We start from the raw sequence: 19,524 nt of genomic DNA, 5'->3' as shown, positions 1-19,524 counted from the left end.
TGTCATTTTATTATATGTTATAGAGATCTTCCCGTGTCGGTGCACATTGGATGCTTCCTGGGCTTTTTGACAGCTGCAGAAAATTCCACTTTATTGCAGCACAATTTATTTAGTCATTCCCCCAAAAGGGGAACGTTTAAACAGTCTCAGGAGTTTTACCACATCAAAACCACAGTAAATATCTCTGTACATACATCTTTGCACTCTTGTTTTTTTCTTGAATCAATTCTTAGAAGTGAAGACAAATCACTGGGTCAGAGGGCATGTGCATTTTCAGTTTTGATACTAATTTCCAGTTTGTCCTCCTAAAAAAGACCCACTATGCCCTTTATCCTCCTACCAAAGTTTTAAAGAATGTGTTTTCCTTATGCTCTAGGCAATGCCAAGTGTTAATAATCTTTAATATTTCCTCACTTACTGATGAAGAAAATGTGAGCGTAAATGCAGGGACATCAGGGGAGCTTACCCTTCTGGAAAAGCAGAAGGGGATCATCTGTGGGGATTGAAGAGAAGGGAGAGGGATGATGCTGAAGGACTAGGAAACTTTAGGGGACGGCCACTTGGGTGACGTGGGACAGGAGCTGAGCCAGAATATGTCTAAGCAGCTGTAAAGGCCAGAGGAAATGGAAAAAAAAAAAAAGCTCAAAAGATTTTATGAAGTAAATACAGTTATTTATGTGAATTCTCTGGTTTTGGAGCAAGAACAATAACAAGAAAATGGATGGCTGGGAGGATTGAAGGTTGGTCAAGTTGGTGTTGTAACAGAGTTAACTGGTGAGAAATAGAAACTTCTCCTGGTGGAGTGATGACCTGGAGGTCTAGAAGTGGGACCAGGAGAAGTGAGTCAAGGAGAAGGGATGCTAGAGCAGAAGAAAGTAGAAGGTTCACAAGATCACAGTTAGCTCACAGTCAGGTGAGAGGCAAGGTTGAAGGAAAGTGCAGGAGTTGGAGCAACTCAGATAGCTGGTGATGATCAGAGAGTCACTTCTGAGTTGTCAGCACGGCAATGGAGCAGCTTCGGGCTACGATGGGATGTGGGGAACAGAGTAGGTGCTACGGTGAAATAGAGCTCAGGGTTGCCAGAGAGCATCAGGCAGAGCCAGGACAAAGGGGCGCTAGCCGGGTCATCCTCTGGGATGGCAGGATAGGCTGGAACCAGATGTGATAGGCCTTGAGGGTGCTTGAAGGCATGAATGATCTGGAGGTTGGTGGAAGATGGTTGATGATGGAAGACAGGTGGCAGTGGGTAACTAGAGACAAGAACTGGTCAGTAGGTGACTGTGAAGGAGGCACAGCCTACCAGTCCTTACAAGGGTTTGTGTGTTGAGGGTCGCAGTAGTGGGAAGAAGGAAGTATTTATCTTCTGGGGTTGCTTTGAGGATTAAACTAAATATCACATTTTAAACATGAAGCATTTGTTACTGAAACACAGTTCAGTGTGCAAAATATGACAGCTATGATGACTCACATCATAGAGAATTTAAAAATACATATCCATTTTGGGCTTCCCTGGTGGCGCAGTGGTTGAGAGTCCACCTGCCGATGCAGGGGACACGGGTTCGTGCCCCGGTCCGGGAAGATCCCACATGCCGCGGAGCGGCTGGGCCCGTGAGCCATGGCCGCTGAGCCTGCGCGTCCGGAGCCTGTGCTCCGCAACGGGAGAGGCCACAACAGTGAGGGGCCCGCGTACCGCAAAAAAAAAAAAAAAAAATCCATTTTAAAGATACAAATCTTCACAATATTGTAAATTCTAACTGAAAAATACATTGGGCATACGGACAATCTCTCAACACACAGACAGAACCTTCTTATGTGGATACAAACAGAGATCCTAGGAAAAAAGCCAACTCCGTGGTTTTAATGGTTTCTCACACACAAAATCAAATATAGAAATTCACACTTTAAATCTCTTAAAATGAGAAACTGTTTCTGTCCTTAAAGTTTGCGTTGTCTTCTGACTTATGCTCAGGTCTTGCTATTTTAAAATAAGACCAAATTATATCAGATAAGAACAATTAGGGACCATTGAAGTCCGATTCTGTTCAGTGAAGCTATTGATTCTGTGAGTGTTAGATGTTCAGAGTTAGTCTCCACCGGTTTGTTCGTGGATGATTTAATAAAGCTGCCCCTACCACACTTCTCTTCCACTGTACCTGATGGTGCTGGGGAGTCTTTGCAGGCTGACCAAGTGCAAGTCAGATAAATACACTCCAGTTCTGGAAAGACATCCTCCCCTTAGGTTATCACCAGTGCCTTTGATAGGTGTCTTAGCCTCAATCATAGCAGTTAACCACATATATAACCTACCTTTTTTTTTTTTTTAGCATTTTAAAAACCCTTTAATTGAAGTATCTGTACACAAATACATACATACATGTATAGGCATTTAAATTTCCAAACTCTTTATTGAAGTTATATATGTAAGGGTATAGCTCATTAATTTACACAAACTAAAAACACATAACTTGCACCCAGATCATGAAACAGAATATTACCATAGCACTAGTACCCCAGACTTCCCGCTCTGCTCCCTTTTAGACAATAACAGTTGTAGAGATATAACTTGTCTTTATATCCCTTTGGTTTTTAGTGTGTTGGGTTATTTTTTTTCCCTGTGAAGGTAATTTGTTGTTCTACTCATGACTTATTCACCAATATTTTTAGCAAAGCAATGAGATTTTTGGCAGCATTAATTCCTAAAAGTAGAGGCTAACCTATTATTTAAGCTTTGTTAGGAATTCACACGCTGGACTGTTTCAGGTTTTGTTGTGTTCCCTCTACCCTTTCTGCCTTGCTTTCCCAGGCTAACTCTTGACAATCCCTCAAGATTCAATTCAGGGATCTTCCTCAGTGGTTTCCTTGAAGTCCTAGATTGAACTAAGTGCCCCTTACCTCGTTTCCCAAAAGGTGACCACATTATATGAACGTGACCTTCTAATGGGTCTATCTCTCCTGCTACACAGGAGCCTGGAGAGCAGGGACTTGTTTCAATCCTCTTTGCTCTCCCAACATCCAATAGGCATTTAAGACACAGAGCCTAAGGCCTGTAAAATATGTGAGATCTGAAATAAAATACTGCAGATATTATATAATATGTATAATATATGATATTATATAATATGATATATAATAAAATATAATATATAATAAAATGGTGTGAGCCCATGATATGAAAAGAAAAGCACAAAATCTAAATTAGTACTAGTTTTATGGGATATCTTCAAAATGTAACATTAAGTCAACTGATCAACTAGAATTCAATTTGTAGTTTATATAAAAATTTAAGTGTTAAATCACAAGAACTAAATAATTCATTCTCAAAGACTCATGATTATAAAAGTTATATAAACCAAACTCACCATTACATTTAATATAGGAAATAGGGATAGCTGGATGTTTGATAATACACGATACGTTTTCTAAGAGGCAGCGTGCCCAGGGCCAACCACGTCCCCCGCCAAACATACAGTGCCTGGAACCCAGCAGGAACCCACGAATGTTTGTTGAGATGTTCCTGCTAAATTTCATTTCAATTCTGCAAGCACTGCTCAGAGATATTATAGCCGAGCCCTTGCTGGGGGGCTCAGGTTGATCATGTAATAAAGATTCCATCCTGCAAGGAGCTTGAAATGTAGTAGTGGGAAAGACAAACAAGTATAGACCAACCAAGAATGACATTTCCTTTTGCCTTCTATTTACCTATCCCGTTGAGAAAACTTCCATCCATGAACACAGTTTGCACTAGGACATTCAGACTTTATAAAAGGACTGCGCAGCCCCATCTCTGTAGGCAAAACTTCCTGAGCAAATTTGAGTCTGTTTTCCATTTTCTAAGATGGGATGCAATTGGTGAACATCTTTCCATTGACAGTAGTCCAGGTAAACATTTAGCAAAGATCACAGATCTAGGAAGGCCCGCATTCCTGAATAAGATACTGGAATAGATACTCCATCGTTGCGTATCTCTTTTTGTAGTTTGACCCTTGAAATAATAACAAATTTAAAAGTATGTCTCTGGACAGCTCTTCTGCCTCACCTGATGAAAATTCTGGTTCTTTGTGCAGGACAGTCTTCTTTCCCGCAATCATCATGCCGACCCACAACTCTTCCACACACCTTTTAAAGCCTAGCCCAAATTCCACTGCCTTCTGAAAGACTCTCCTGAACTTCTCCTTTCTACTTTCAAGAGAGGTAACCTTTCTCTTCTCTGAACTCCCATTCCACTTACTGTCTGCTCTGAGATCGTTTTGCAAGCTTGCATTTTCCCTTGACTTGATTATAAGGCCATGTTTGAAAGGGACAGATCCCATCTTGCTCATTGTTCCCTTCCCCACAATGTCTGTTGTGTATGGGGTTTTCCATGAACAGTCGCTGAACACAAAGGTTGAGCTTGGGGGTCTAACTCAAATGTATACGTGCACAGGAGGGTGTGGAATAAGGATTTGGTGCATATCACCATAGTTACAATAAACTTTTCTTGTACCTCACAAGGAGGTATTCCTCACAACCAATTTCTAACATTTTTTTTTAGGTGGTCTTCAGTTTTTGATGTTTTTGGTGTTTGTTTCCTGTGGGGTGTTTCAATTTTGGAGATTTATCAGTGAAACTAATCTATCATTTGGGCTAAGAAATTATCGTCATCCACACAGTCTTAAAGGGAGTTGTAGTACTCTATGGTGAACCACTTCCTTGCCTGACCTCCTTTAAAGCATGTGATACTGATTTCACTAATTTGTTAGCACCCTCTAATACTCTGCGGGTCACTCTGCATCTTGAAACCAACTGACTGAAGGAGCAAATAGAATAACTGAAAATAGCCTCTTGCCCACTAGAGACCCAATCAAATGCCATAGCTCCTGTAAAGACTCTTCTTTGAATCCTGTGTTCTTCCCTTCTCTAACATGTTGGCTACTTTCTCAGTTGTAATGGGGCAGGGTGCGGGGAGTTGCAGAGGACCCTGGTAGTATTACATGTACAAAGCCATACGCTGAAGGCTCTGCTCCTTCTTCAAGATAATCCACTCCCCCGAAATGATTTTCCCCTAACCATTTCCTGCCTGCTCTCAGTTCAGTGTTTCTCAAACGTCAAACATTCCTTTCCCATATAATCTTCAAGACTTTTTTGGGGAACTACCTGTATTAGTTTTTACTTAATCATTTTCTTTATTATTTCCTCTTTTTTACTTAAGTAAAGCCTCACCTTAGTCCCCCAACCTTACCCAAGATTTATAGAGTAGGGGAATCTGGGGCTTCCTAAATCCCTCCACTTCGTCCCTCAGATTCTATCTTGGCCAGAGAACCTTGCACACAAAGGGACTCTGTAAATAGTGGCGAAAGGAGCAATGTGTCAATGCTGCTAAGAAGACCACGATCAACTTCCCGTTCCTCCTTTTGCCTAGTCTAGGTTTTAAACACCCTGAAATTGGTGGCCGCAGTGTTAAGACTAGTAATTTATAAACTCATAAAAGTCTCATTTTGTAGTAATCTAAAAAGACAGAGTTGATCTTCATTTTATTGGTATTGAACTATGCTAAAAGGTATATAATGGCCTTGTTTGTACGCCTCCCATAATGCAGTCCTTCCAAATGGACATACACATGGATGCACACACACAAACACATTTTTTAAATTGTCACAGTGATTAAAAAAAAATAGAATGAGGCTGAGAAGCTCACTGCTAAAGTAGGGTGGAGATGTTCTTCCTCACAGCTTGAACTGTTTGCTTTGGTAATCAACTCAAGCTAGTAAACATCCCAAAGCATGGGCTCAGTCTTTTCCCGAGCCAAATTCATCACTTTAAGCCCAAAATACATGTTCATATTTGCTGACACTATTTAGACAGCTTATCTACCAACATTCAACTCAGCTGGGTAGATGGGCTAACAGTGATATTATAACATCCTTGGTACAGAAGATTTTAGATTAAAGTAGAATTTTAAGTTAAAATAGCCAGCTGATGTAGCTTTGCATAACAAAGAATCACCAAGCCCCAAACATATTCGCCAATGAAATACTTGCATCATCCACCCACTGCTTTGGTTCCCCTGCATTAATAACACTTAGTAATAAGCACAGGAGTTTGCCAGCAGGAAAATGCACTTAAGTTTCCTTAGAAATGCAGACTGGTGAACAACTTTGTTCATTTAAATGTCATAAAAGTGTTTATGAAATTCCTTCTTTACTTTGCGTCCACAGCACCTAGTAAAGTGACCTTTCTCTATGTGAATTCAATGAATACCTACTGCAGTAAGAAAAGAACCAAAGATTTTGAGGATTAACTATTGAAATGGAATATGTCTAGCCTATTGTAGGCACTAAGTAATGGCAACTATTATTATCAAATTAGACCAGCACTCATTGAACAGAAATGTAAGGGATGGCATGGTAAAGCAGAAATTTAACTGAGCTTGGAGGGAGTCATAATGGGAGGCTGAGAACCTGCCCTTTAGACCCTTCAGGGAGACAGAGATTCTGCCCAGATACTACTGGGAGGCCAGTGAAGTGGGGCATACCCAAGCCACTGCCACCAGGCCATCCTTCCATGCCTGGGAGTGCTCCGTTACACACAGGAGAGCCTTGTCAGCTGTTCATGTCCCTGAGGATTGAGGTCCTTCCACGGGCAACTGCCTGCATATCGTTCCTGGGTCATCCAAGCAAAGGACTCTTGACTGTGCCCCAAGATTTTGCGAAGCCCCATCCAAATTGGAAAACTGCTCTTTCAACCCCTGCTTTTCAAGTAATGGGAACCTCATAAGCTCCCCTAAACAGAGGGTGAGAGGCCTTACTTACAGAGGGGAAGAGAAAGACCTGTCACCTGTATTTGGTTGGAACGAAATGGTCAAGAAACTCTTGCCAGTAAGTCATGAGATTTGGATTCCAGACCTGGTTCTGCTGCTTCTCTGGCCAAGACAGTTTACTTTTCTGAGCTGCCTTTCCTCATCTGAAAGTATTATTTCCTTCTAGCTCTTACTTTGTCTGAATTGAAAATTATCCATTTAAATTAATTCCATTTTACCGTATTGACCGTTTAACTAGTAAATGTTTTCATTGCCACACCTCTTTTTCTAAAGACATCATCCATTCATAAGTTAGCTTTATTCTACAGAATTTATCTGCTGCCACTTTATTCTAGCAGTTAAAGTGTCCAGTTAAAAAAGTATTGAGCTCAGTTCTTGGGACAATTAAGCTTTGTACATAATTTAGTATATAATTTATATTAAATAAAATGAATGTGGTGATAAATGAAAAGAAAAATGAAATTCTTGAAACCAGAATATGATTTAACATGCACTGTACCAGAATAGTTCACACCTGCTTTCTGGTTTTGCTCTTAAAAACATATTTGTATTAGTTTCATCACTGACTCAAGCTTCAGATGCCCCCACCTAGCCCTCTGAAGTCTTGGACATGTGACCTTGGCTCTCAGTCTCTTCATCCATAAATTAACCAAGTGGAACCAGGTCTCTAAAATCTTGTCTAGGTGTTTAGGTTCCAATTGCGATATTTTTTTTTTCAATTGTGATCCATTTTAAATTGCATTGTGTAGTAGCCAAAATCAACATAAGCCCCATAAGCATTATCTAAATTAGCTTATCTTCTCCTGAGCAGGGATAATGCCAAATATCCTCTCCTCAGTTTTGAGCCTCCCAGATTCTCAGAAAGCTCCCGGCTCTGTGCTCCTTCTCATTTCAATGTCTATCATGAGAGGCTCACTTTTTAGCCTCCCCAGTGATTGTATCTGCTCGTGTTTCTGTCTTCTGAGCCTCTGAAATGCCCACTGAATGGCCTAGGCCCATATTCATTGCCTTTGACCCACCCAGCCCAACACCTCCATCCCCCTCCTCCACCCCCTCCCCCTCCTCCACCCCCTCCCCCCTCCACTCCCCCTCCCCCCCACCCCCCCCACCCCGCCAGTATTTGCAATAATGCATCTCTTCCTACACCTCTGCTTCTTCTAGGGCAGTGTTTCTTTTTTATATAAATTTATTTGGGGCTGCATTGGGTCTTTGTTGCTGTGCGCAGGCTTTCTCTAGTTGTGGCGAGCGCGGGGGGCTACTCTTCGTTGCGGTGTGTGGGCTTCTCATTGCGGTGGCTTCTCTTGTGGAGCACGGGCTCCAGGTGCACAGGCTTCAGTAGTTGTGGCCTATGGGCTCAGTAGTTGTGGCTTGCGGGCTCTAGAGCGCAGGCTCGGTAGTTGTGGCGCACGGGCTTAGTTGCTCCGTGGCACGTGGGACCTTCCAGGACCACAGATTGAACCCATGTCCCCTGCATTGGCAGGCGGATTCTTAACCACTGAGCCACCAGGGAAGTCCCAAGGACAGTGTTTCTTAAAGAGTGATCCGTGATCAATCCTGGAGGGTCGGTAAAAGATGCAGATTCCAAACCCAGAGTGATTCAGGATTTCTGGGGGTTAGGCCAGGGAAGCATTTGTACAACACGCTCCCCTGATGATCTAGGCATAATAGTTTGAAATTCACTGCTCTTTCACTAATTCCGTTTGCAATTTTTTTTTTTTTAAGGAAAAAGGTGCTATATTAGGCATTTTTACCAAGAATGTAAGAGGGGAAAAAATGGGAGCGGTGGGGAGTGAGTCGTTCAAAGCTCTATCCAGGAACCTGGCAGCACTGGTGCTGTTGGCCTATCTTGGCCAAGTAGGAACAGTTGGGAGAGAAGAGAAATAAGTCTGGGACGCCCCACGAGACCGTTAAAAGGTCGGGTGTCAACGGTCGAGGCCACGGCCCTCGGGGCCGCCAGGTCACAGGAAGTGCAGGACAAGCCCTGAGCAGCAAAGCAGACCCAGATGCCCCGCGAATCCCGGGAGCGGTGGGGAGTCAGGCGGCCGCTCCACTTCCGTTACCATTGGCAACGGCGGCCTCCCCAAAGTCGGCGTGGCACGAAAAGGAGGGACTTCCCGGCTGTGGGAGCAAATGCGCACGCGGCTGTCGGCCGGTCACAAGGCACTTCCTGTCGCGTCATCTTGAGGACCAATAAAAGTGCATAATTGCAGGGTCACGTGCATGGGTTGCCATTAGCAACCGGAGGCTTCTAAACAACCCGCCCTCCCTCCGCGTCCTCTGCGGTCCAACTTACCTTGGAGACGGTGGGCCTGACGAAGCCGCGCCTGGCCTCTCCCGCTTTTCCAGACCGCTGACTCCTGTCCGCTGGCATGGTGAGTAGCCGGCCGGGTAACGCCGGCCCGCGCCGAGGAGAGATGCAGAGCCGGGGCCCCGGGGTGATACCCTGGCCTGCAGCGGGTCTGAGTCCGGCCCTGAGCCTCCCTGAGGAGGGGAGGCTGCACCGGGTGCGAGAGGCTCTGTTAGCCTCGGCCGAAGCCCTTCCGGGATAATCCTAGGTGGAGCCCTCTCCTAGCAGCCGCGCTCCGCCGCGTCGCTTCATTCCTCGACCCTGCCTGAGGTGCCCGGGGCAAGTCACTCTTCACAGGTGGCTGACGAAGAGAGCTGGAGGGAACCGGCTGCCAGCAGAAGGCTCAAAGCGGGATTCTCATTCGATTCCAAAAACTCCAAGTTTACGCGCTCGCAGACACAGATACACACACGCGCACACACACACACACACACACACACACACACACACACACACACACACACACACACACACACACACACACACACACACACACACACTTTGGCAGCATTAATTATGTTAACGAGCCGAGGAGGAAGAATGTGATTGAATACAACTTCCTGATGTGAGAGTAACTGTAAGAGTTCCAGCCCCTATTTTATAGCTGTGAAAACTTGAGTGACATTTCTTGTGTTTTGACCTGTTCAAAAGAAGGCACGTTTTCCTGTATGCTAGAACATATCCCATTAATCCCTCCAGCGTATATAGAATGCCAACTTAAATAGCAACCGTTTTTAGAAGAAGGCACAGTACTGAAGTGTTGAGAAAAAAAGATGACTCCAGGGTTGGGGGCACCGCTGAAATGGGCTAGTAAAATACCTCAGCAACCAGAATTCCTATTTAGCCCACGCTATGTCCCAAGCACTCTCTTGCAGCTGAGGGTATAGCTGTGAACAAAACAGACCGTTCCCTACCCTGCTTGAGCTTGTCCCTCTCATTCTCTTGATTTCCCTAAAATATCAGGAACAAGTTGAAAAAATGGTGGTGATGTCACAAGAAGGCTGACATTTGCTCCCATTCTATCTTCTGTAATTCCTTCCTATCAATTTGCTTAACGACTGAGGTTTTGGAGTCAGGCTCAGTTTCTTCATTAGTAAATTGCAGATAATAAGTATACTTCGGTTGTTAAAATGATAAATGAGATAATGCATATAGAACAAATAGCCCAGTACCTGTTAAAATATTAAGCATTCAGTATATAATAGGTTTTATTAGGTTGTGTTCATTTTTATCATTACATTTTCATCCTTATACTTCTCATGGTAAAGCTGTATATGGACTTTGGAGTATGGTCAGGAAAGGGAACCATTTCTGGCGCCTTCACCACTCTCCCCTCACTTTATGTCACAATTTCAGGACACTCGCTTGGCAGTGCTCTGGTAGGATTCTTGCTCTGTGTTTTAGCTATTTTTTTTTAATAGAATCGTTTTGCAACAAAATTCAAACAAATTCTGATTTCCCTATTTGGATACCTCCCACTATTTCTACATATTTTACAGCTGATCATCATATCGTCTCTGATTTAACAGCTGACAACTGGTGTCAATGAGGTTAAGTGATTTGCTAACAGAAAGTTTCATAGCTAGGCTTAAATTTGGTTTTTAATCCAGTGCTTTCTCTACTTACACCACACATCAACCCATTCTGTTTTCTCTCTAATGATGTGATTCGTGTACGTATAGTGTACATATGTGCATATGGGGAAGCAAACGTTTATGAGTGCTGTCTCCTGGGCTAATGCTATTTCTCCTACTGAACTCAGCTGCTTCTTTTTTTCTTTACATCTTTATTGGAGTATAATTGATTTACAATGGTTTCTGCTTTATAACAAAGTGGATCAGTTATACATATACATTTGTTCCCATGTCTCTTCCCGCTTGCGTCTCCCTCCCTCCCACCCTCCCTATCCCACCCCTCTAGGTGGTCACAAAGCACCGAGCTGATCTCCCTGTGCTATGCAGCTGCTTCCCACTAGCTATCTATTTTACGTTTGGTAGTGTATATATGTCCATGCCACTCTCTCGCTTTGTCACAGCTTACCCTTCCCCCTCCCCATATCCTCAAGTCCATTCTCTAGTAGATCTGGGTCTTTATTCCCATCTTACCCCTAGGTTCTTCATGACATTATTTTTTCTTAAATTCCATATATACGTGTTAGCATACGGGATTTGTCTTTCTCTTTTGGACTTACTTCACTCTGTATGACAGACTCTAGGTCCATCCACCTCATTACAAATAGCTCAGTTTTGTTTCTTTTTATGGTAGAGTAATATTCCATTGTATATATGTGCCACATCTTCTTTATCCATTCATCCGATGATGGGCACTTAGGTTGTTTCCATCTCCTGGCTGTTGTAAATAGAGCTGCAATGAACATTTTGGTACATGACTCTTTTTGAATTATAGTTTTCTCAGGGTATATACCCAGTAGTGGGATTGCTGGGTCATATGGTAGTTCTATTTGTAGTTTTTTAAGGAACCCCCATACTGTTTTCCATAGTGGCTGTACCAATTCACATTCCCACCAGCAGTGCAAGAGTGTTTCCTTTTCCCCACACCCTCTCCAGCATTTATTGTTTCTAGATTTTTTGATGATGGCCATTCTGACTGGTGTGAGATGATATCTCTTTGTAGTTTTGATTTGCATTTTTCTAATGACTAATGATGTTGAGCATTCTTTCATGTGTTTGTTGGCAGTCTGTATATCTTCTTTGGAGAAATGTCTATTTAGGTCTTCTGCCCATTTTTGGATTGGGTTGTTTGTTTTTCTGTTATTGAGCTGCATGAGCTGCTTGTAAATTTTGGAGATTAATCCTTTGTCAGTTGCTTCATTTGCAAATATTTTCTCCCATTCTGAGGGTTGTCTTTTGGTCTTGTTTATGGTTTCCTTTGCTGTGCAAAAGCTTTGAAGTTTCATTAGGTCCCATTTGTTTATTTTTGTTTTTATTTCCATTTCTCTGGGAGGTGGATCAAAAAGGATCTTGCTGTGATTTATGTCATAGAGTGTTCTGCCTATGTTTTCCTCTAAGAGTTTGATAGTTTCTGGCCTTACATTTAGGTCTTTAGTCCATTTTGAGCTTATTTTTGTGTATGGTGTTAGGGAGCGATTTAATCTCATACTTTTACATGTACCTGTCCAGTTTTCCCAGCACCACTTATTGGAGAGGCTGTCCTTTCTCCACTGTACATTCCTGCCTCCTGTATCAAAGATAAGGTGACCATATGTGCGTGGGTTTATCTTTGGGCTTTCTATCCTGTTCCATTGATCTGTATTTCTGTTTATGTGCCAGTACCATACTGTCTTGATTACTGTAGCTTTGTAGTATAGTCTGAAGTCAGGGGACCTGATTCCTCCAGCTCTATTTTTCGATCTCAAGATTGCTTTTGCTATTCGGGGTCTTTTGTGTTTCCATACAGGTTGTGAAATTTTTTGTCCTAGTTCTGTGAAAAATGCCAGTGGTAGTTTGATAGGGATTGCATTGAATCTGTAGATTGCTTTGGGTAGTAGAGTCATTTTCACAATGTTGGTTCTTCCAATCCAAGAACATATATTTGTATCATCCATATATTTGTATCATCTTTAATTTCTTTCATCAGTGTCTTATAATTTTCTGCATACAGGTCTTTAATCTCCTTAGGTAGGTTTATTCCTAGATATTTTATTCTTTTTGTTGCAATGGTAAATGGGATTGTTTTCTTGATTTCACGTTCAGATTTTTCATCATTAGTGTATAGGAGTGCCAGAGATTTCTGTATATTAATTTTGTATCCTGCTACTTTACCAAATTCATTGATTAGCTCTAGTAGTTTTCTGGTAGCATCTTTAGGATTCTCTATGTATAGTATCATGTCATCTGCAAACAGGGACAGCTTTACTTCTTTTCCGATTTGGATTCCTTTTATTTCCTTTTCTTCTCTGATTGCTGTGGCTGAAACTTCCAAAACTATGTTGAATAAGAGTGGTGAGAGTAGGCAACCTTGTCTTGTTCCTGATCTTAGTGGAAATGCTTTCAGTTTTTCACCATTGAGGACAATGTTGGCTGTGGGTTTGTCATATATGGCCTTTATTATGTTGAGGAAAGTTCCCACTATGCCTACTTTCTGCAGGGTTTTTGTCATAAATGGGTGTTGAATTTTGTCCAAAGCTTTCTTTGCATCTATTGAGATGATCATATGGTTTTTCTCCTTCAGTTTGTTAATATGGCATATCACGTTGATTGATTTGCGTATATTGAAGAATCCTTGCATTCCTGGAATAAACCCCACTTGATCATGGTGTATGATCCTTTTAATGTGCTGTTGGATTCTGTTTGCTAGTATTTTGTTGAGGATTTTTGCATCTGTGTTCATCAGTGATATTGGCCTGTAGTTTTCTTTCTTTGTGACATCCTTGTCTGGTTTTGGTATCAGGGTGATGGTGGCCTCGTAGAATGAGTTTGGGAGTGTTCCTCCCTGTGCTATATTTTGGAAGTGTTTGAGAAGGATAGGTGTTAGCTCTTCTCTAAATGTTTGACAGAATTCGCCTGTGAAGCCATCTGGTCCTGGGCTTTTGTTTGTTGGAAGATTTTTAATCACAGTTTCAATTTCAGTGCTTGTGATTGGTCTGTTTGTATTTTCTATTTCTTCCTGATTCAGTCTTGGCAGGTTGTGCATTTCTAAGAATTTGTCCATTTCTTCCAGGTTGTCCATTTTATTGGCATAGAGTTGCTTGTAGTAATCTCTTATGATCTTTTGTATTTCTCCAGTGTCAGTTGTTACTTCTCCTTTTTCATTTCTAATTTTATTGATTTGAGTCTTCTCCCTTTTTTCTTGATGAGTCTGGCTAATGGTTTATCAATTTTGTTTATCTTCTCAAAGAACCAGCTTTTAGTTCTATTGATCTTTGCTATCGTTTCCTTCATTTCTTTTTCATTTATTTCTGATCTGATCTTTATGATTTCTTTCCTTCTGCTAACGTTGGAGTTTTTTTGTTCTTCTTTCTCTAATTGCTTTAGGTGCAAGGTTAGGTTGTTTATTCGAGATGTTTCCTGTTTCTTAAGGTAGGATTGTATTGCTATAAACTTCCCTCTTAGAACTGTTTTGCTGCATCCCATAGGTTTTGGGTCATCGTGTCTCCATTGTCATTTGTTTCTAGGTATTTTTTGATTTCCTCTTTGATTTCTTCAGTGATCACTTCGTTATTAAGTAGTGTATTGTTTAGCTTCCATGTGTTTGTATTTTTTGTTTTTTTTTTTTTTTTGCGGTATGCGGGCCTCTCAGTGTTGTGGCCTCTCCCGTTGCGGAGCACAGGCTCCGGACGCGCAGGCCCAGCGGCCATGGTTCACAGGCCCAGCCGCTCCTTGGCATGTGGGATCTTCCCGGCCCGGGGCACGAACCCGTGTCCCCTGCATCGGAAGGCGGACTCTCAACCACTGCGCCACCAGGGAAACCCTGTTTGTATTTTTTACAGATCTTTTCCTGTAATTGATATCTAGTCTCATAGCGTTGTGGTCGGAAAAGATAACTTGATACAATTTCAGTCTTCTTAAATTTACCAAGGCTTGATTTGTGACCCAAGATCTGATCTATCCTGGAGAATGTTCCATGAGCACTTGAGAAAAATGTGTATTCTGTTGTTTTTGGATGGAATGTCCTATAAATATCAATTAAGTCCATCTTGTTTAATGTATCATTTAAAGCTTGTGTTTCCTTATTTATTTTCATTTTGGATGATCTGTCCATTGGTGAAAGTGGGGTGTTAAAGTCCCCTACTATGAATGTGTTACTGTTGATTTCCCCTTTTATGGCTGTTAGTATTTGCCTTATGTACTGAGGCGCTCCTATGTTGGGTGCATAAATATTTACAATTGTTATATCTTTTTCTTGATGGATCCCTTGATCATTATGTAGTTTCCTTCTTTGTCTCTTCTAATAGTCTTTATTTTAAAGTCTATTTTGTCTGATACGAGAATTACTACTCCAGCTTTCTTTTGGTTTCCATTTGCATGGAATATCTTTTTCCATCCCCTTACTGTCAGTCTGTATGTGTCTTAGGTTTGAAGTGGTTCTCTCGTAGACAGCATATATATGGGTCTTGTTTTTGTATCCATCCAGCCAGTCTGTGTCTTTTGGTGGGAGCATTTAATCCATTTACATTTAAGGTAATTATCGATATGTATGTTCCTGTGGCCATTTTCTTAATTGTTTTGGGTTTGTTATTGTAGGTCTTTTCCTTCTCTTGTGTTTCTTGCCTAGAGAAGTTCCTTTAACATTTGTTGTAAAGCTGGTTTGGTGGTGCTGAACTCTCTCAGCTTTTGCTTGTCTGTAGAGGTTTTAATTTCTCCATCAAATCTGAATGAGATCCTTCCTGGGTAGAGTAATCTTGGTTGTAGGTTTTTCTCCTTCATCACTTTAAATATGTCCTGCCAGTCCCTTCTGGCTTGCAGAGTTTCTGTTGAAAGATCAGCTGTTAACCTTATGGGGATTCCCTTGTGTGTTATTTATTGTTTTTCCCTTGCTGCTTTTAATATGTTTTCTTTGTATTTAATTTTTGACAGTTAGATTAATATGCATCTTGGCGTGTTTCTCCTTGGATTTATCCTGTATGGGACTCTCTGTGTCTCCTGGACTTGATTAACTATTTCCTTTCCCATATTAGGGAAGTTTCAACTATAATCTCTTCAAATATTTTCTCAGTCCCTTTTTTTTTTTTGTCTTCTTCTTCTGGAACCCCTATAATTCGAATGTTGGTGCATTTAATGTTGTCCCAGAGGTCTCTGAGACCTTTTCATTCTTTTTTCTTTATTCTGCTCTGCATTAGTTATTTCCACTATTTTATCTTCCAGGTCACTTATCCGTTCTTCTGCCTCAGTTATTCTGCTATTGATCCCATCTAGAGTATTTTTAATTGCATTTATTATGTTTTTCATCGTTGCTTGTTTCATCTTTAGTTCTTCTAGGTCCTTGTTAAATGTTTCTTGCATTTTGTCTATTCTATTTCCAAGATTTTGGATCATCTTTACTATCATTATTCTGAATTCTTTTTCAGGTAGACTGCCTATATCCTGTTCATTTGTTAGGTCTGGTGGGTTTTTATCTTGCTCCTTCATGTGCTGTGTGTTTCTCTGTCTTCTCATTTTGCTTATCTTACTGTGTTTGGGGTCTCCTTTTTGCAGGCTGCAGGTTCGTAGTTCCCGTTGTTTTCGGTGTCTGTCCCCAGTGGCTAAGGTTGGTTCAGTGGGTTGTGTAGGCTTCCTGGTGGAGGGGACTAGAGCCTGTGTTTTGGTGGATGAGGCTGGATCTTGTCTTTCTGGTGGGCAGGTCCACGTCTGGTGGTGTGTTTTGGGGTGTCTGTGGACTTATTATGATTTTAGGCAGCCTCTCTGCTAATGGGTGGGGTTGTGTTCCTGTCTTGCTAGTCGTTTGGCATAGGGTGTCCAGTACTGTAGCTTGCTGGTTGTTGAGTGAAGCTGGGTGCCGGTGTTGAGATGGAGATCTCTGGGAGATTTTCGCCTTCTGATATTATGTGGAGCTGGGAGGTCTCTTGTGGACCAGTGTCCTGAAGTTGGCTCTCCCACCTCAGAGGCACAGCACTGACTCCTGGCTGCAGCACCAAGAGCCTTTCATCTACACAGCTCAGAATAAAAGGGAGAAAAAGTAGAAGGAAGGAAAGAACGAATGAAAGGAAGGAAGGAAGAAAAGAAAGAAAGAAAAAGGAAAGAGGATAAAATAAAATAAAGTAAGATAAAATAAAGTTATTAAAAAATAATTATTAAGAAAAAAATTTTTTTTAAGAAAAGAAATGGATGGATAGAACCCTGGGACAAATGGTGAAAGCAAAGCTATGCAGACAAAATCTCACACAGAAGCATACACATACACACAAAAAGAGGAAAAGGAAAAAATAATAAATCTTGCTCTCAAAGTCCACCTCCTCAATTTGGGATGATTCGTTGTCTATTCAGGTATTCCACAGATGCAGGGTACATCAAGTTGATTGTGGAGATTTAATCCTCTGCTCCTGAGGCTGCTGGGAGAGATTTCCCTTTCTCTTCTTTGTTCGCACAGCTCCCAGGGCTCAGTTTTGGATTTGGCCCCGCTTCTGCGTGTAGGTAGCCCAGAGGGCGGTCTGTTCTTCGCTCAGACAGGAGGGGGTTAAAGGAGCAGCTGCTTCGGGGGCTCTGGCTCACTCAGGCCGGGGCGAGGGAGGGGTGCGGATGTGGGGCGAGCTTGCGGCGGCAGAGGCTGGCGTGACGTTGCACCAGCCTGAGGGGCGCCGTGCGTTCTCCCGGGGAAGTTGTCCCTGGATCCCGGGACCCTGGCAGTGGTGGGCTGCACAGGCTCCCCGGAATGGAGGTGTGGAGAGTGACCTATGCTCGCACACAGGCTTCTTGGTGGCGGCAGCAGCAGCCTTAGCGTCTCATGCCCGTCTCTGGGGGGATGCGCTGTTAGACGCGGCTCGCGCCCGTCTCTGGAGCTCCTTTAAGCAGTGCTCTTAATCCCCTCTCCTCGCGCACCAGGAAACAAAGAGGGAAGAAAAAGTCTCTTGCCTCTTCGGCAGGTCCAGACTTTTCCCCGGACTCCCTCCCGGCTAGCCGTGGCGCACTAAACCCCTGCAGGCTGTGTTCACGCTGCCAACCCCAGTCCTCTCCCTGGGATCCTACCGAAGCCCGAGCCTCAGCTCCCAGCCCCGCCCACCCCGGGGGGGGAGCAGACAAGCCTCTCGGGCTGGTGAGTGCCAGTCGGCACCTGTGCGGGAATCTCTCCGCTTTGCCCTCCGCCTGCCTGTTGCTGTGCTCTCCTTCGCAGCTCCGAAGCTTTCCCCCTCCACCACCCGCAGTCTCCGCCCGCGAAGGGGCTTCCTAGTGTGTGGAAACCTTTCCTCCTTCACAGCTCCCTCCCACTGGTGCAGGTCCTGTACCTATTCTTTTGTCTCTGTTTATTCTTTTTTCTTTTGCCCTACCCAGGTACCTGGGGAGTTTCTTGCCTTTTGGGAGGTCTGAGATCTAATGCCAGCATTCAGTAGGTGTTCTGTAGGAGTTGTTCCACGTGTGATGTATTTCTGGTGTATCTGTGGGGAGGAAGGTGATCTCCGCGTCTTACTCTTCCGCCATCTTCCCGATTCCCCCTCAGCTGCTTATTTCTGCTCCCTTTCTTCACTCCATCCATTTTAGAGGAACTTTTCTGTCTTTTGTCCTAAAGTTCATCCTCAGTTTTTGTAATTTTTTCTTCTTGGTCTTGGGACAGTCAAGACTTTTCTTGACTGAAGAGAAAATAACAGATTTGAATTGGTCACTTACTCTGCACAAGGCACTGTACGAGGAGCTGTGTGGTATAAGAAATGATTCAGGCCCTCGGGAGCTTACAGTCTACTTGAAGGAGCAACATCTGGAAAAAAAGACTACTAATAGTACAAGGTAGTAATTAGTCTGTGGTGTTGCCAAATGAGTAGCAGAGGTGATGTGTGCTAATTTTTGGAGGAAGGCATAACTAGAGTTACTGAGGGCATATTGGGAGGCTTCACAGAGTAGGTAAAACAGGTTTGGTCTTGAAGGATGGGTAGGAATTTGGTGATTTCCTGGAGCATGCTTGTACTGGCTGGTGAGAGCCAATCGTGTGCATTACTTCTCATCTCTGCATTCAGTGACATTACCTTGGTAGCTTGAAATCAGCCTTGCTGGGAGTTTTTATACCACAGAAATCAGCAAGGGCCGCAAATCAGTTTCATACCCCTCCCACCCAAAAGCCTGTTGTTAAGCATTTACCAGCACACCGCTGGGTTGGGTTCAGATTCTTGAATAAGAATGGGGAGGTACTTTTAGTCAAGGATTGGGGTAATGAGAGTGAAAGTATAAGCAGGAAATGTTAAATCATGCTTCTGATGAGCAGACTAGTCTGACTGAAGTAGAGTGTCCTTATGGTAGAATCCTGGGAAACGGGGTTAGAGAAAGAGTTTGGGGTGTATGGAGGCCTTATGAATTTAATACTATAAACAAGGAAGAATAATTGAAAATTTGTTTATGGGATTTTTTTTAGCAAGATGTGACATTGTTTTGAGTTATTTCCAATTGTAGGATATTCTTGCCCATACTTATGTGACTATAAGAAATAACATCTTTTCTAATGTAAGTATTCAGTTCTTTTTTCAAATGCCTGGTGGAGATCTGTCTTGTTGTGAGTCACAACTCAGGTGCATATGCAACTATAACATGTTTGTGTTCTTTTATTTTTAAACTCTGACATTTTCCAAAAAGGATTTGAAACAGCCAAGTTGAGTGGGGGCTGTGGAGTTAGACTGCCTGGTTCAGATCCCTGCTCTCCCACTTACCTATTGCAGTAGCATAGAAAATTTTTCTTCTCTGTATCTCAGTTTTCTATCTGTAAAGTAGGGTTTTTTAAAAAT

The 19,524-nt window shown here is 42.6% G+C and overlaps 1 protein-coding gene across 2 annotated transcripts in view; it reads left to right on the top strand.

Moving 5' to 3' along the window:
* Positions 1-19,524, top strand: part of LZTFL1 (leucine zipper transcription factor like 1) — an 89,875-nt gene that overhangs the window by 55,300 nt on the left and 15,051 nt on the right. The window contains exon 1 of one of the 2 annotated variants that reach the window (XM_060022336.1): positions 9,047-9,168. The exons of the other annotated variant lie outside the window; for it this stretch is intronic. Within the exon in view, the coding sequence (XP_059878319.1) occupies positions 9,166-9,168 (3 nt within the window). The 5' untranslated portion in view covers positions 9,047-9,165. Of the gene's footprint in view, positions 1-9,046; positions 9,169-19,524 lie in introns of those variants that run through there. 2 annotated transcript variants of the gene reach the window in all.

Source organism: Delphinus delphis, chromosome 10 (assembly GCF_949987515.2).
Source record: "Delphinus delphis chromosome 10, mDelDel1.2, whole genome shotgun sequence".
In the NCBI taxonomy this organism is placed as follows: Eukaryota; Metazoa; Chordata; class Mammalia; order Artiodactyla; family Delphinidae; genus Delphinus; species Delphinus delphis.
The sequence above is the reverse complement of the archived record's forward strand: the minus strand, read 5'-3'. Positions and strand labels throughout refer to the sequence as shown.